Below are 17898 nucleotides of genomic sequence, written 5' to 3' on the forward strand. Positions count from 1 at the left end.
TAGGGGTGCCCCTGGCCCCTCAATGGGCCACAGCACCCATGGGTGCTCTGTGTCCCCCTGCCAAAGGGGTGCCCCTGGCCCCTCATTGGGCCGCAGCACCCATGGGTGCTCTGAGTCTACCCCCCATAGCGGTGCCCCTGGCCCTGCTCTGCATCGCAGCACTCATGGGTGCTCTGAGTCCCCCACCCATACGGGTGCCCCTGGCCCCTCAATGGGCCCCAGCACCCATGGGTGCTCTGAGTCCCACCCCTGTATGGGTGCCCCTGGCCACTTAATGGGCCCGAGCACCCATGGGTGCTCTGAGTCCCCTCCCCATACGGGTGCCCCTGGGCCCTCAATGGGCCCCAGCACCCATGGGTGCTCTACGTCCCTGCCCCATAGGGGTGCCCCTTGCCCCGCTCTGCGCTGCAGCACCCATGGGTGCCCCCCCCCCACCCCGCAGGTACCAGTTCCTGGAGGAGGCCGTGCGGAGCCAGCGGAAGCTGCTGCTGGGGCTGCTCAAGCGCCTCGGGGACAAGCAGGCGGCCCTGCAGCGCGCGGCCCGCGACGTGCGCGCCTTGTGAGTGCCCTGCCCGGGGGACCCGGGCCCATGGGAGGGGATCTGAGCACATAGGAGGGGATCTGAGCCCATAGGAGGGGTCTGTCCCCATAGATGGGATCTGAGCCCATAGGAGGGGATCTGAGCCCATAGGATGGGATCTGAGCCCATAGGATGGGATCCGACCCCATAGATGGGATCTGAGCCCATAGGAGGGGTCTGTCCCCATAGGTGGGATCTGACCCCATAGATGGGATCTGAGCCCATGGGAGGGGATCTGAGCACGTAGGAGGGGATCTGAGCCCATAGGACGGGTCTGTCCCCATAGATGGGATCTGAGCCCATAGGAAGGGATCTGAGCCCATAGGATGGGATCTGAGCCCATAGGAGGGGTCTGTCCCCATAGGATGGGATCTGAGCCCATAGGATGGGATCCGACCCCATAGATGGGATCTGAGCCCATAGATGGGATCTGACCCCATAGGATGGGATCCGACCCCATAGGTGGGATCTGAGCCCATAGTACGGGATCCGACCCATAGGCGGGATCTGAGCCCATAGGAGTCGGGATCTGAGCCCATAGGATGGATCTGACCCCATAGGATGGGATCCGACCCATAGGTGGGATCTGAGCCCATAGATGGGATCCCCCATAGGATGGGATCCAACCCCATAGGTGGGATCTGAGCCCATAGTACGGGATCCGACCCATAGGATGGGATCCGACCCATAGATGGGATCTGAGCCCATAGGAGGGGATCCGAGCTTATAGATGGGATCTGACCCCATAGATGGGATTTGAGCTCATAGGATGGGATCCAAGCCCATAGGATGGGATCTGACACCATAGTAGGGATCTGAGCCCATAGAGGGGGGGATCTGACCCCATAGTGGGGGATCTGAGCCCATAGGAGGGGATCTGCCCCTATAGGAGGGGATCCAACCCCATAGAGGAGGGTGTCTGAGCCCATAGGAGGGGATCCGAGCCCATAGGATGGAATCAGCCCCTGTAGAGGGGATATCTGCCCCCATAGGGGATTATTTGCCCCCACAGAGGGATATCTGCCCCATAGAGGGGATATCTGCCCCCATAGGGGATATCTGCCCCATAGGGAGATATCTGCCCCCATAGAGGGGATATCTGCCCCCATAGGGTGGATTATCTGCCCCCATAGAGGGGATATCTGCCCCCATAGGGTGGATTATCTGCCCTATAGGGGGATATCTGCCCCCATAGGGTGGATTCTCTGCCCCACGGGGGGTGATGGTTCTATTGATCCCTTGGGGGGGTTCATCCTGCTCCGTGCCCCCCCTCAGCATGCGGCGCGTGGCGGAGGTGCAGAAGCGGGTGCAGGTGGAGGTCAAGGTCGCCATCCTGCAGATCATGAAGGAGCTCAACAAGCGGGGCCGGGTGCTGGTCAGCGATGCCCAGGTCAGTGGGGGGGGATGACACCCTCCCCCCATTACCCCTCTATTTACCTCCCCATTACTCCCCAATTACCCCCCATTTACCCCCCAATTACCCTCTCTATTTACCCCCCCATTTACCCCCACCATTACCCCCTATTTACCCCCCTTACCCCCCCATTACCCCCATTACCCCCCCATTTACCCCCCCCTATTTATCTCCCAATTACCAGCCTATTTACTCCCCCATTACCCCCCCATTACCCCCCAATTAACCCCTCTACCCCCCAATTACCCCCCCATTTACCCCATTATCCCCCAATTACCCCCCATTTACCCCCCATTAGCCCCAATTAACCCCTCTATTTACCCCCCATTTACCCCCCCATTACCCCAATTACCCCTCTATTTACACCCCATTTACACCCCCATTTACCCCATTACCCCCCAATTACCCCCCCTTTACCCCCCAATTAACCCCTCTATTTATCCCCAATTACACCCCATTTACCCAATTACCCTCCTATTTACCCCCCCATTACCCCCAATTAACCCCTCTATTTACCCCCAATTACCCCCCATTTACCCCCCCCTTTACCCCCCCCATTTCCCCCCCCCCCATTACTGGGTGCTGAGGGGGTCCCCGTTGCAGCGGGTGACCGAGGGGCAGCAGGAGAAGCTGGAGCAGCAGCACTGGGCCATGACCAAGCTGCAGCAGCAGCAGGAGCACATCCTGCGCTTCACCTCCTGGGCGCTGGAGAGGGACAACAGCGCCGCGCTGCTGCTCTGCAGGAGGCTGGTGAGGACCTGAATCCCCCCGACCCATCACAGACCCCCCAACCCATCATAGACCCCCCCAACCCCATCACAGACCCATCATAGACCCCCCCAAATCCATCATAGACCCCCCAACCCATCCCAGCGCCGCGCTGCTGCTTTGCAGGAGGCTGGTGAGGACCTGAATCCTCCCGACCCCATCCCAACCCCATCCCAACTCCATCTCAACTCCATCCCAACCTCATCCCAAATCCATCCCAACCCCATCATAGACCCCCCCAAACCCATCTTAGACCCCACCAACCCCATCCCGACCCCATCCCGAATCCATCCCAACCCCATCCCAACCCATCCCAAACCCATCCCAACCCCATCCCAAATCCATCCCAACCCCATCACAAACCCCCCAACCCTTCCCAAACCCATCCCAAACCCATCCCAACCCCATCCCAAACCCATCAAAACCCTATCCCAACCCCATCCCAAACACCCCCCACCCCCCCAACGCCATCCCAACCCCCCAAACCCCTCCTACACCCCCCCTCCTTCACAGCCCCCCCCATCCTTCCCTTGGATGCCCCCCCCCCCCACATTGTCCCAACCCTTGTGTGTGTCCCCCCCCAGATCTGCCTCCAGCTCCAAGGTGCCCTCAAGGCCATGGTGGAGCCTGTGGAGCCTCAGGGGGATATGAAATTCCAATGGGATCCCAGCGCCTGGACAGGAGCGCCGAGAGCTTCGTGAGACCATTGTTGGGTGGGGGGGGGGGGGGCAGCACCCATGGGTGCACCTGGACCCCCCCCATTGACACCCCCCCCCCCCCCCCATCACAGGCACCATCGTATCGGAGCGCAGCCTCCCCCCCCCACCTCCAGCCTCAGCCCCCACAGCCCTGGGGCATCACAGGTACCTCTATGGGGGGGGGGTTTGGCGGGGGGGGCAGCACCCATGGGTGCCCCCTTTAACCCCCCCCCCCTTATATATCCCCTGCAGGGTGCCCCCCAAGCCACGGTGGTGAGCAAAGGGCAGCCCAGCCCCATAGCGCAAGGCAGCCCAGCCCCCCCAATGGGGCTGAGGAGGGGCTGGGGGGCCCCCCCCACTTCAGGGTCCCCTTGGGGGGCAGGGTTTGGGGTGCCCCAACCTGTCCCCCCCCCACCTTTACCCTGAGATGGCCGAGAGCGGTGGGGACACGGAGCTGGGTGAGTTGGGGGGGGGGGCACAAAAAGTGGGGGGGGCAGAGGAGGAGGAAGGCTCTGATGGGGGTTTCTTCAGCAGCCAGTGGCCCCCCGAAGCTGCTGGCACCAGAAGGAAGAGGTGAGTGATGGGGGGGGGGACGACGACCTTGGGCTTGTCCCTGTGTCCCTACAGGTGACAGTGACCCCATGTCCCTATAGGTGACCCTGTCCCCATGTCCCTATAGGTAACCCTGTCCCTATATCTCTATAGGTGACTCTATTCCTATAGGTGACCCTATTCTCATATCCCTGTAGGTGACCCTGTCCCCATGTCCCTATAGGTAACCCTGTTCCTATATCCCTGTAGATGACTCTATCCCTATATCCCTATAGGTGACCCTGTCCCATGTCCCTATAGGTGAACTGTCCCTATATCCCTATAGTTGACCCTGTCCCTATATCCCTATAGGTGACCCTATCCCCATGTCCCTATAGGTGACCCTATCCCCATATCCCTATAGGTCACCCTGTCGCCATATATCTATAGGTGATGCTGTCCCCATATCCCTATAGGTGATCCTGTCCCTTTATCACTATAGGTGACCCTATTCTCATATCCCTGTAGGTGACCCTGTCCCTATATCCCTGTAGGTGACCCTGTCCCCATATCCCTATAGGTGACACTGACCCCTGCCCCCCCTCTCCCCCCCCCAGGAGCTGCCCCGTATCCCTATAGGTGACCCTATCCCTATATGGTGACCCTATCCCTATATCCCTATAGGTGACCCTATCCCTATATGGTGACCCTGTCCCTATATCCTTATAGGTGACCCTATCCCTATATGGTGACCCTATCCCTATATCCCTATAGGTGACCCTATCCCTATATGGTGACCCTGTCCCTATATCCCTATAGGTGACCCTATCCCTATATGGTGACCCTATCCCTATATCCCCCTAGGTGACCCTGTCCCCATATCCCTATAGGTGACCCTGTCCCCATATCCCTATAGGTGACACTGACCCCATATCCCTATAGGTGACACTGACCCCCGTCCCCCCCTCTCCCCCCGCAGGAGCTGCCCCGTGCCCTCCCCGCTGCTGCGCAAGGTGCCCCGGGTGCGCCTGGAGCGCCTGGAGCTGGGCCTGGAGCTGGGAGCGGCGCCGGTCCCGGTTTTCCGGGTGCTGCCCGGAGCCTCCGCCCGGGAATTCAGCCTCATCGTCATCGAGCGCGGGCAGCCCCGCGGCCCCCTCCCGTTGCCGTCAAGGTCCTGGGACCCCCCTTATCCGTGCTTCCACATCCATCCCATCCCTGTCCCTGTCCCCACATCCATCCCATCCCTGTCCCTGTCTCCACATCCATCCCATCCCTGTTCCCCCCTTATCCCTGTCTCCACATCCATCCCATCCCTGTCCCCACATCCATCCCATCCCTGTTCCCCCCTTATCCATGCTTCCACATCCATCCCATCCCTGTTCCCCCCTTATCCGTGCTTCCACATCCATCCATCCCTGTTCCCCCCTTATCCCTGTCTCCACATCCATCCCATCCCTGTCCCTGTCTCCACATCCATCCCATCCTGTTCCCCCCCTTATACCTGTCCCCACATCCATCCCATCCTTGTCCCCCCTTATCCTTGTCTCCACATCCATCCCATCCCTGTCCCCCCCTTATCCTTGTCTCCACATCCATCCCATCCCTGTTCCCCCCTTATCGTGCTTCCACATCCATCCATCCCTGTTCCCCCCTTATCCGTGCTTCCACATCCATCCCATCCCTGTCCTCCCCTTATCCCTGTCCCCACATCCATCCCATCCCTGTCCCCCCCTTATCCCTGTCCCCACATCCATCCCATCCCTGTCCCCCCTTATCCCTGTCCCCACATCCATCCATCCCTGTTCCCCCCTTATCCCTGTCTCCACATCCATCCCCCTCTATCCTTGTCCCATGTCCATCATCCCTTTGTCCCTGTTCCCTCTTCCATCCCCTTCTTGTCCCTGTTCCCCCCTTATCCCTGTCCCCACATCCATCCCATCCCTGTCCCCCCTTATCCATGTCTCCACATCCATCCCATCCCTGTCCCCCCTTATCCCTGTCCCCACATCCATCCCATCCCTGTCCCCCCCTTATCCCTGTCCCCACATCCATCCCGTCCCTGTTCCCCCCTTGTCCCTATCTCCATGTCCATCACCCCTTTGTCCCTGTCCCCTCATCCATCCCCTTCTTGTCCCTGTCCCACTCTTATCCCTGTCCCCACATCCATCCCATCCCTCTCCTCTCCTTGTCCCTGTCTCCACATCCATCTCCCCTTATCCCACATCCATCTCCCCTTATCCCTGTCCCCCCTTATCCTTGTTCCACATCCATTCCCCCCTTGTCCCTATCCCCCCTTATCCCTGTCCCATGCATTCCCCCTTGGCTTTGTGTCCCTGTGTCCATCCCCCCTTTTCCATATCCCCATCCCATCCTCATCCCATATCCCCCCCCCTTATCCCCATCTCCCACCTCACCCCCCCCCCATATCCCCCTTACAGGAAGAGCAGCCGGAGGACACGAAACCCCTTCCCAGCCATCCAATGGCCCAGCGGGCACCGGCTCCACCTCCTCATCCTCCTCGGAGCCGGGATGCATCCCGGGATCCATGCTGGGATCCGTGTCCTGCTGCCGCGTGTGCCGCCGCGCCGGGGCCGTGGTCATGTGCGACCACTGCCAGCGCTGCTTCCACCTCGCCTGCCACCTGCCCGCCCTGCAGGAGGTGCCCAGGTACCAAGCATCCCATGGGATCCAATGGCATCCCATGGGATCCAGTGCCATCCAATGGGATCCAATGGCATCACTGCCCTGCTGCTTCCCCCCTCTTCAGGATCCCTGATCCCTCAGCATCCCCTTTGGCATCATGGAAAGAGGAGGGGGGGGGTGTGTGTGTGTGGATCTCATCCCTTGGATCCCTGGTTTCCCATGGGATCTACGGATTCCATGTGCCTCTTGAAGGATCCCATGGGATCTCACAGGCCAGCTCCCATCGATCCGCGGTGGGATCCCTGCGGATCCTTATGGAGGAGCCCTGTTGAGGCCAAGCCCTGAGGTGGGGCACCTCCTGCCCTGATCTTCCTGCATCCCTTGTAGCTTCCCTAGGGATCTACCCCCTGCTCTATAGGGATGAACCCCCCCATTGAGATCCCTTGTAGCTTCCCTAGGGATCGACCCCCTTGCTCCATAGGGATTCACACCCCCATTGAGATCCCTTGTAGCTTCCCTAGGGATCGACCCCCTTGCTCCATAGGGATGAACCCCCCCATTGAGATCCCTTGTAGCTTCCCTAGGGATCGACCCCCTTGCTCCATAGGGATGAACCCCCATTGAGATCCCTTGTAGCTTCCCTAGGATCGACCCCCTGCTCCATAGGGATTCACCCCCTCCCATTGAGACCCCTTGTAGCTTCCCTAGGGATCGACCCCCTTGCTCCATAGGGATTCACCCCCTCCCATTGAGACCCCTTGTAGCTTCCCTAGGGATCGACCCCCTGCTCCATAGGGATTCACCCCCTCCCATTGAGACCCCTTGTAGCTTCCCTAGGGATCGACCCCCCTGCTCCATAGGGATTCACACCCCCATTGAGATCCCTTGTAGCTTCCCTAGGGATCAACCCCTTGCTTCATAGGGATGAACCCCCCATTGAGATCCCTTGTAGCTTCCCTAGGGATCTACCCCCTGCTGCATAGGGAGACCCCCCCACATTGAGATCCCTTGTAGCTTCCCTAGGGATCTACCCCCTTGCTCATAGGGATGAACTCCCCATTGAGATCCCTTGTAGCTTCCCTAGGGATCTACCCCCTGCTCCATAGGGATGAACCCCCCCATTGAGATCCCTTGTAGCTTCCCTAGGGATCTACCCCCTGCTCCATAGGGAGAACCACCCCCCTCCATCACAGAGCCCACCCCTCCATCCTGGCCTTCCAGACCCCAATCCATGTGGGAATCCCTCCGATGATCCCAATCCTGGGGGGGGGGGGGGAGGGGGGGATATCAGCAGGGGGGGGACGGGACAGGGACCCCCCCTGATCCTCTCCCCCCTTCTCCCATAGCCCCGAATGGAGGTGTTTGCTCTGCCAGGACCTGCCCCCCCCCAGCCAGGACCTCACCGAGGGGCCCCCCCACAAGCTCTGCCCCTTGGACCAGCAGGTACATGGAGGGGGGGGGGGGGGATGGAGACCGGGATGAGGGATCCATGGATCCAGTGGAATTCCGGTGGAATCCATGGATCCCTTTGACACCCCCCCCCCCCCTTTTAGAAGTGTGAATTGGTGCTGCTGCAGCTCCTATGCCATGAGCCCTGCCGGCCCCTCCATCGCCTTTCCAGCTCCACGGTGAGTCCCACGGCTCCGGGCTCCTTAGGGAATCATGGAGGGATCCATTCCATGCTGGGAATTCTCTTCCCATAGGATACCCCCGAGCCCATTGACCTGACGCTCATCCGGGCCCGGCTGCAGGAGAAGCTGAGCCCCCATTACCGCAGCCCCGAGGAGTTCGCCCGGGATATCTGGAAGCTCCTGAGACAATTCAGCTCCCAGAGCGAGGTGGGATCCCGGGATCCAGGGTGGGATATAGGGAAGGATCCATCCTTTTCCTCACCCTTTCCTCCCCCCCTATTCCAGGACAAGGAGCACGTTCAATCCATCCTGGCCCTGCAAAGCTTCGTCGAGTCCCGGCTCAGCGCTGCCTTCGGTGAGGGCAAGTTCTCGGCTGCCCAATTCCTTCTGGAGCCCCTTGTCCCTATGGATGAGGCTCGAGGTTCGCCGGCTCCCCCCGCTCCTGGCGCCCTGGGTCCCTGATGCCTTCCCATGGGAATTGGGTTTATCCCATTGTGGTGTCCGTGTCTGTGTCAGTTGGAGAAATAAAACCGTGGTCGAGCCCCCGTTGTCTCCTGGTGCCTCCCAAATTCCATCCTTCCCAAGGCTGGAATGGGAGCTACTGGGCATGATGCAGGAGGAATGGAGCCGGTATGGTCCAAATGGGATAAGGGTCTGGTCCCCATCTGACACCGCCCCCCCCACGCCTTTTCCACCCTCAATCCAGGCTGGAGCCGAGATTGGAGGTGGGAATTCCGGGAATAGCCGATGCTTTCCGGTGAGGCACGAAGAGAGCGGGACCGGAAAGAGACGAAGTCTTCCGAAGGAGCCGAAGCTGCTCGGGGAGACCCGAGGCGGGGCGGAACGCATCAGCTCCGCCCCCTTTCCGGAAAGAGCCGAAGCTGCTCGGGGCAGCGCTCGGAGCTTCCTATAGACACGCGGGGCGGGGCGGAGCGCATCGAACCCGCCCCTTCTACGGAAAGAGCCGAAGTGGCTCCGGAAAGAGCCGAAGCTGTTCGGGGCAGCGCTCGGAGCTCTCCGGAGTGACCCGAAGGGAGGGGGGTGCGCTTCGGGTCCCCCCCCCCCCGTTCCGGAAAGAGCCGAAGGTGCTCGGGGAAGAGTTCGGAGCTCTCCGGAGGGACCCGAAGTGAGGGGGGGGGGGGGGGAAGACGCCTTCGGGTCCCCCCCTTTCCGGAAAGAGCCGAAGCTGCTCGGGGCAGCGCTCGGAGCTCTCCGGAGAGACCCGAAGTGGGGGGGGGGGAAGACGCTTCGGGTCCCCCCCCTTTCCGGAAAGAGCCGAAGCTGCTCGGGGCAGCGCTCGGAGCTCTCCGGAGAGACCCGAAGTGAGGGGGGGTGCGCTTCGTGTCCCCTCCCCTTTCCGGAAAGAGCCGAAGAGGCTCCGGAAAGAGCCGAAGCTGCTCGAGGCAGCGCCCGGAGCTCTCCGGAGAGACCCGAAGGGAGGGGAGGCGCTTCGTGTCCCCTCCCCTTTCCGGAAAGAGCCGAAGCTGTTCCGGAAAGAGCCGAAGCGTGGGGTTGGGAAGTGGTGGGAGGAAAAGACCCCGGAACGAATCGTTCTCTTTCCGGAAGTACCCGAAGCGCGTCCAGCGCCCGCCCGAGCCCTCTCCGGAAAGCCCCGAAGCCTCTTCCGGAGAAGCCCGAAGCGCTTCCGGAAGTTGCCGAGCGGCGCCGGCCCTGGCCGATCCCCTTCCCCTCAGCGCCTCAGGGCCGCCGCCGCCGCCGCCGCTTCCGCCTCAGCTCCGGGTCCCGCTGTCGCCGCCGCCCGCTCCGTCCTCCCTTCCGGGGGGGCCCAGCCCGGCTCTCGCCGCCCCCCCCCGGTCCCGGTTCCGGTCCCGGTTCCGGTCCCGGTCCCGGTCCCGGTTCCGGTTCCGGTTCGGCCCGGCCCGGCAGGATGATCAAGCTCTTCTCGTTAAAGCAACAGAAGAAGGAGGAGGAATCGGCCGGCGGGACCAAGGGCACCAGCAAGAAGGCCTCGGCCGCACAGCTCCGGATACAGAAAGGTGACCGGGACCGGGGGGGGGGGGGGGCTGAACCGAACCGAACCGAACCGAACCGGGCCCGACCCCCCCGTACACACGCACCCGGTACCGGGGCCTGGAGGGGCCTAAACGGGGCCTGGTGGGGGGAGAAATGGGGCCTAGGAGGTGGGAAAGGGGGCCTGGGGGGGGCTAATGGGGTCTGGGGGGGGTTTAATGGGGTCTGGGGGAGTTAATGGGGCCGGGGGGGGGTCCTAATAGGGCCTGGGGGGGTTTAATGGGGTCTGGGGGGGAGTTAATGGAGATAGGGGGGTTAATGGGGTCTGGGGGGGTTCTAATGGGGTCTGGGGGGGGTTAATGGGGCCTGAGGGGGTTAATGGGGTCTGGGGGGGGTTCTAATAGGGCCTGGGGGGTTTAATGGGGTCGGGGGGGGTTAATGGAGATGGGAAGGGGTTTAATGGGGCCTGGGGGGGGTCCTAATAGGGTCTGGGGGGGGTTTAATGGGGTCTGGGGGAGTTAATGGGGCCTGGGGGGGAGTTAATGGAGATGGGGGGGTTTAATGGGGTTGGGGGGGGGTCCTAATAGGGCCTGGGGGGGTTTAATGGGGTCTGGGGGGGAGTTAATGGGGCCTGGGGGGGTTTAATGGGGTCTGGGGGGGGTTTAATGGGGTCTGGGGGAGTTAATGGGGCCTGGGGGGGTTCCTAATAGGGCCTGGGGGGGTTTAATGGGGTCTGGGGGGGGGTTAATGAAGATGGGGGGGTTTAATGGGGCTGGGGGGGGTTTAATGGGGTCTGGGAGGGGTTAATGAAGATGGGGGGTGTTCTAATAGGGCCTGGGGGGGTTTAATGGGGCCGGGTGGGGGTTCTAATGGGGCCTGGGGGGGGGTTAATGGGGCCTGGGGGGGGGTTAATGGGGTCTGGGGGTGTCCTAATGGGGCCTGGGGGGGTTCTAATGGGGTCTGGGGGGGTTTAATGGAGATGGGGGGTGTTAGTGGGGCCGGGGGGGGGTCCTATTAGAGCCTAGGGGGGTTTAATGGGTCTGGGGGATTCTTAATAGGGCCCGGGGGTGTTCTAATGGGGCTTGGGGGGTCTAATGGAGATGGGGGAGGTTAATGGGCCTGGGGGGGTTCCTAATAGGGCCTGGGGGGGTTTAATGGGGCCTGGGGGGGTTCTAATGGGGCCGAGGAGGGGTTAATGGGCCTGGACGGGTCCTAATGGGGCCTGGGGGGGTCGTATTGGGGGGGAGGTCCCTTCCCAGTGTGTTCCATGGGGGTCCTGGTGCCAGTAGGGGTGGGGAGGCGTGGGGCAGGGATGTGACCCCCCCCCATGTGTACCAGTGCCCCCCTGCCATGGGTACCAACAGCCCCCCCATAGGTACCAATGCTACCCCCCATGGGTACCAATGTCCCCCCATTGGTACCAATGCCCCCCACTATGGGTACCAGTGCCCCCCCCCATTTGTACCAATGCCCCCCCCCATAGGTACCGATGCTCCCCCCCCATTGGTACCAATGCCCTCCACGATGGGTACAAATGTTCCCCCCCATGAGTACCAATGCTCCCCCCATGGGTACCAATGCCCCCCCGGCCCCCCCTGCAGACATCAACGAGCTGAACCTGCCCAAGACGTGCGAGATCGACTTCTCCGACCAGGACGATCTCCTCCACTTCCGGCTCCTCATCTGCCCCGACGAGGTGGGGACCCCCCCATTGCCCCACTATGTCCCTTTGTAACCCCCCATGTCCCTTTATCACCCCCCTATATCCCTTCATCACCCCCCGTCCCTTTATCACCCCCCCATATCCTTTTATCATCCCCCCATATCCCTTTATCACCCCCCATGTCCCTTCATCACCCCCCCATGTCCCTTATCATCCCCCCATATCCCTTTATCACCCCTCATGTCCCTTCATCACCCCTACCGTCCCTTTATCACCCCCCCATATCCCTTTGTCACCCCCCCATGTCCCTTTATCACCCCCACCGTCCCTTTATCACCTCCCATGTCCCTTTATCACCCCCCCATGTCTCTTTATCACTCCCCCATGTCCCTTTGTAACCCCCCCATGTCCTTTATCACCCCCCAATATCCCTTTATCAACCCCCATCCCTTTATCGTCCCCCCCCCCCCCCCCATGCTGACATCTCTGTTTTCCCCCCCCGCAGGGCTTCTACAAGGGAGGGAAGTTCGTCTTCAGCTTTAAGGTCAGTGCTGCTTGTGGCCACCAAGAGCCATCCCAGGGCCACCAGCCATTGGGGTGGCCATTGCGGGGGGGGGAACGGGGACACACACACATACACACACAACAGTGGTGGCCACCAAGGGAGCAGGAGCCTTTTGGCCACTAAAACCCAACCGGTGGCCACTAAAACCCAACCTGTGGCCACCAAACCATGAGCCAGTGGTGGCCACCGAGGTGGCTTTGTGGCCACCATTAGAGCAGGGGCTTGGCGGCCACTGACCCCCAACTCGTGGCCACCAAACCGTGAGCCAGTGATGCCCACCACAGTGGGTTTGTGGCCACCATTGGAGCAGAAGCTTGGTGGCCACTGACCCCCAACCTGTGGCCACCAAACAGTGAGATGAGTGGTGGTCACCACGGTGGGTTTGTGGCCACCACAAAGGTTCTATTGGAGCAGGTGGCCACTAACCCCCATTGATGAGCCAATGGTGGCCACCACGGTGGCTTTGTGGCCACCATTGGAGCAGGAGCTTGGTGGCCACTGACCCCCAACCTGTGGCCACCAAACAGTGAGATGAGTGGTGGTCACCACGGTGGGTTTGTGGCCACCACAAAGGTTCTATTGGAGCAGGTGGCCACTAACCCCATTGATGAGCCAATGGTGGCCACCACGGTGGCTTTGTGGCCACCATTGGAGCAGGAGCTTGGTGGCCACTAACCCCCAATGAGGAGCCAATGGTGGCCACCACGGTGGCTTTGTGGCCATCATTGGAGCACGAGCTTGCTGGCCACTGTTAGCCAACCTGTGGCCACCAAATGATGAGCTAATGGTGGCCACCACGGTGAGTTTGTAGCCACCGTGACCTCCTATTGGTGGAGCAGGAGCTTGGTGGCCACTAACCCCCAGTGAGGAGCCAATGGTGGCCACCACGATGGCTTTGTGGCCACCATCAGAGAGGAGCTTGGTGGCCCCTAACCCCCAGTGATGAGCCAATGGTGGCCACCACGGTGGCTTTGTGGCCACCATCAGAGCAGGAGCTTGGTGGCCCCTGACCCCCATCCTGTGGCCACCAAGAAGTCCCCTTTGGCAACCCCCCCCCCCCCATGTCCTTGGTGCAGGTTGGCCAGGGCTACCCCCACGACCCCCCCAAGGTCAAGTGCGAGACCATGGTTTATCACCCCAACATCGACCTGGAGGCAACGTCTGCCTCAACATCCTCAGGTGGGCAAGCGGGGACCTCGGGGTGGCCACTGGGACCCCATTGATGGGGGGCTATGGGGTGGCCCCATTGACCCCCATTGTGTGTGTCCCCCCCCCTGCAGAGAGGACTGGAAGCCGGTCCTGACGATAAACTCCATCATCTACGGCCTGCAGTACCTCTTCCTGGTGGGTACCAATGGGGGGGGGCACCCATAAAGGGTGGGGGGCACCCATAAAGGGTGGGGGGCACCCATAGGGGCAGTGGGGGGGTTAAGGGGGAGGTTTGGGGGGCTAATTGGGGTCCTGGAGGGGGTTTAAGGAGCCCCATGGGGGTATTTAGGGCTATGGGATACAGTGGGGGGGGTGGTGAAGGGTATTGGGGGTGCATTAAGGGTTATTGGGGGGCATTAAGGCACATGGTGGGGGGGCAGGGGGCAGTGGTGACCCCATAACCCTGTGTCCCATATCCCTGTATCCCCCTATCCCTATCTCCTGCTATCCCCATATCTTCCTGTTTCCATACCTCTGCATCCATGCCCTTATCCCATCCCCCCGATCCCATCCCCTCATCCGTACTCCCCATCCCCTAACCCATACCCCCTGTCCCACACCCCAATCCCATCCCCCCCATCCTTTATCCCCTTACCTCACCCCCCATCCCTTACTCCCCCATCCCTTACCCCCATCCATTACCCCCTTATCCCTTGCTCCCCATCCCCCCATCCCTATCCCTTGCTCCCCATCCCCCCCATCCCTTACCCCATTTCCCCCCATCCCGTACCCCCATCCCATCCCCCATGCCCATCCTTTACCCCCTTATCTCACCCCCCCATACCTTACCTCCATCTCTTACCCCCTTATCCCACCCCCCCATCCCTTACCCCTATCCCGTCCCCCCATCCCCATCCTTTACCCCCTTATCCCACCCCCCCATCCCTTACCCCCCATCCCATCCCCCCATGCCCATCCTTTACCCCCTTATCTCACCCCCCCATACCTTACCCCCATCCCACCCCTCCATCCCCCCATCTCTTACCCCCTTATCCCACCCCCCCATCCCTTACCCCCTATCCCGTCCCCCCCATCCCCATCCTTTACCCCCTTATCTCACCCCCCCATCCCATACCTCCCATCCCTTACCCCCTTATCCCACACCCCCATCCCATTCCCATCCCTTACCCCCTTATCCATCCCATACCCCCATCCTTACCCCCCATCCCACCCCTCCATCCTCCCAATCTCCATCCCTTACCCCCCATCCCCATCTCTTACCCCCCATGTCTTACCCCCATCCCTTACCCCCATCCCACCCCTCCATCCCCCCCATCCCTTACCCCCCATCCCACCCCTCCATCCCCCCAATCTCCATCTCTTACCCCCCATCCCCATCTCTTACCCCCCATCCCCATCTCTTACCCCCATCCCACCCCTCCATCCCCCCCACCCCCATCCCTTACCCCTCTTTTCCCCCCCCATATCCCACTCTCTGGCACCTTTGTGGGTTGGGATGAGGGGGGGGGGGGGGGAGTCTCCCCTACCCCATTCCCTGACCCCATTCTTGGGGTATCCCCCCCCCGTTCCCCCCCCCCCAGGAGCCGAACCCCGAGGACCCCTGAACAAGGAGGCTGCCGAGGTGCTGCAGAGCAACCGCCGCCTCTTCGAGCAGAACGTGCAGCGCTCCCTGCGCGGCGGCTACGTGGGGGCCACCTACTTCGAGCGCTGCCTCAAGTAGCCCCGCCCCCTTCCCTTAAACCCCGCCCCCCTTGGCCCCGCCCCCTCCAGCCCCTTAAACGCCGCTCTTCTTCTCCCCCCCCCCTTCGAGCCACGCCCCCTTCGCCTCCTCTAAACCCCGCCCACCCCTTTTAAACCCCCACCCCCCCCCCACTCCAAGCCCCGCCCCCCCCTATTTATTGCCCCGCCCCCGGGGGCGGGGGGGGCGCCCCCCCAGCGCTGATTAAAGGTGGTGGTGACGATGGAGCCGTTGGGAATGGGGGGGGCACTGGTGGGGCCGGTTCCATCCTTATGGGGCCCAGTGTTCCCAGTTCCCTTCTATAGGGGTCCCAGTATGCTCAGTTCCCTTCTATAGGGGTCCCAGTGTTCCCAGTTCCATTCTATAGGGGTCCCGGTGTTCCCAGTTCCCTTCTATAGGGGTCCCAGTGTTCCCAGTTCCATCCTTATGGGGCCCACTATTCCCAGTTCACTTCTATAGGGATCCCAGTGTTCCCAGTTCCCTTCTATATGGGTCCCACTATTCACAGTTCCCTTCCTTAAGGGTCCCAGTATTCCCAGTTCCCTTCTATAGGGATCCCAGTGTTCCCAGTTCCATCCTTATGGGGCCCACTATTCCCAGTTCCCTTCTGTAGGGGTCCCAGTATGCCCAGTTCCCTTCTATAGGGGTCCCAGTATTCCCAGTTCCCTTCTATAGGGGTCCCAGTGTTCCCAGTTCCCTTCTATAGGGGTCCCAGTATGCCCAGTTCCCTTCTATATGGGTCCCACTATTCCCAGTTCCCTTCTATAGTGCTCTCAGTATTCCCAGTTCTCTTCTTATGGGTCCCAGTATTCCCAGTTCCCTTCTATAGGGGTCCCAGTATACCCAGTTCCATCCTTATGGGGCCCAGTATGCCCAGTTCCCTTCTATATGGGTCCCACTATCCCAGTTCCCTTCCTTAGGGGTCCCACTATTCCCAGTTCCCTTCTATAGGGATCCCAGTATTCCCAGTTTCCTTCCATACGGATCTCAGTATTCCCAGTTCCCTATGTCTCCCAGTATGCCAGTTCCCAGTCCCAGTATTCCCAGCATCACCCCAATACACCCCAGTTCATCCCAGTTCCTCAGGCTCTGTCCCAACACACCCAGGCCGCCAGGAGGCGCCCTCATCGCGGCGCCGCTCTCCCGTTCCCTCTGTGACCCAAACAAGGAAGTGACCGCTCTGGCCGCTTCCTCTATGGTTCCCCCCTAACCCCGCCCCCCACCTTCAGGGGTGGGCGGGGCGGTGCCGCTCCCTCGGTCATGTGACCGACGCCGCGTGACGTCAACGCGGAAGTGCGCGGCAGCCACCGGGACGATCGCGGTGAGCGGCCGGGTCATAGAGACGGGAGCAGGGGGGGGGATAGAGCGGCCCGGGCCCGGTGGTCATAGAGAGCGGGGGGGGGGGTGGGTAGAGGGCCCCGGTACCGGTAATACCACAGAGACGAGCGGGCCAGAGCGGCCGGGCCCCGGACGGGAGGGAGGGGCCCGGAACCATAGAGACGCCGCCGAGGCCTCCAGGTGGGCTAGAAGGGCCCCGCGCCATAGAGCGACGGGGGAAGCCGGGACCATAGAGAACTGCTGGGGCGGGGCAGAGCGTCCCGCGGGGCGGCGCTCTAGGCCTGGATCATAGAGACGTGGCGGGTGGAAGACGAGCCATAGATGGGAAGGGGGCGTGGCCTCGGGCGGTGACTGGCTGTTGTCGTGGAGAAGGGGCGTGGCCTCGGGCTGTGATTGGCTGTTGCCATGAAGAAGGGGCGGAGCCAAGGGGGGGGGCCTATAAATACCCCTTGGAGGGGGATAATGAGTGCCCAGAGGGGGCAATTATGGCCTTAAGGGGGCAAGAAATACCCCGGGGGGGGTAGAACTGCCCCGGGGGGGAATAAAGGCCAATGGGGGGGAATAAGTGCGGGGGGGGGGGGTATTTGTGCATCTGTTGCCCCTTTATGCCCCCCCCCCCCATGTCCCCGTATCCCATTGACATCCCTGAATCCCATTGACGTCCCCGTATCCCATTGATGTTCCTGTATCCCATTGACATCCCAGTATCCCATTGACATCCCTGAATCCCATTGAGGTCCCCATTGACACCCCCATATCCCATTGACATCCCAGCATCCCACTGATGAACCCGTATCCCATTGACGCCCTCATATCCCATCGACGTCCCCGTACCCCATTGACATCCCCGTATCCCATTGACGTCCCTGTATCCCATTGACGTCCCCGTATCCCATTGACATCCCTGTATCCCATTGACATCCCCCTATCCCATTGATGTTCCTGTATCCCATTGACGTCCCCGTATCCCATTGACATCCCCGTATCCCATCGACGTCCCCGTACCCCATTGACATCCCCGTATCCCATTGACGTCCCTGTATCCCATTGACGTCCCCGTATCCCATTGACATCCCTGTATCCCATTGACATCCCCCTATCCCATTGATGTTCCTGTATCCCATTGACGTCCCCGTACCCCATTGACATCCCCGTATCCCATTGACATCCCTGTATCCCATTGACATC

The 17898-nt window shown here is 61.2% G+C and overlaps 2 protein-coding genes across 2 annotated transcripts; both read left to right on the forward strand.

The window, feature by feature from the left end:
* The first annotated feature begins 401 nt into the window (after nucleotides 1-401).
* TRIM28 (tripartite motif containing 28) lies at nucleotides 402-8915 on the forward strand. Its single transcript, XM_065664734.1, is given in 18 exon segments — nucleotides 402-559; nucleotides 1856-1970; nucleotides 2598-2744; nucleotides 3347-3456; nucleotides 3548-3587; nucleotides 3590-3625; nucleotides 3713-3819; nucleotides 3821-3922; nucleotides 3995-4033; nucleotides 4971-5133; nucleotides 5136-5162; nucleotides 6430-6493; nucleotides 6496-6658; nucleotides 7981-8077; nucleotides 8188-8262; nucleotides 8338-8472; nucleotides 8551-8701; nucleotides 8704-8915. Coding segments are annotated over 18 exon segments (1887 nt in total). The 5' UTR covers nucleotides 402-416; the 3' UTR covers nucleotides 8877-8915.
* Nucleotides 8916-9600: 685 nt separating this feature from the next.
* On the forward strand, nucleotides 9601-15599 carry UBE2M (ubiquitin conjugating enzyme E2 M). Its single transcript, XM_065664736.1, is given in 7 exon segments — nucleotides 9601-10262; nucleotides 11838-11932; nucleotides 12405-12443; nucleotides 13541-13613; nucleotides 13616-13643; nucleotides 13745-13812; nucleotides 15218-15599. Coding segments are annotated over 7 exon segments (549 nt in total). The 5' UTR covers nucleotides 9601-10153; the 3' UTR covers nucleotides 15355-15599.
* The last annotated feature ends 2299 nt before the right edge of the window (nucleotides 15600-17898 follow it).

The sequence above is a fragment of the Lathamus discolor genome, unplaced genomic scaffold, assembly GCF_037157495.1.
Source record: "Lathamus discolor isolate bLatDis1 unplaced genomic scaffold, bLatDis1.hap1 Scaffold_56, whole genome shotgun sequence".
Lineage (NCBI taxonomy): Eukaryota > Metazoa > Chordata > Aves > Psittaciformes > Psittacidae > Lathamus > Lathamus discolor.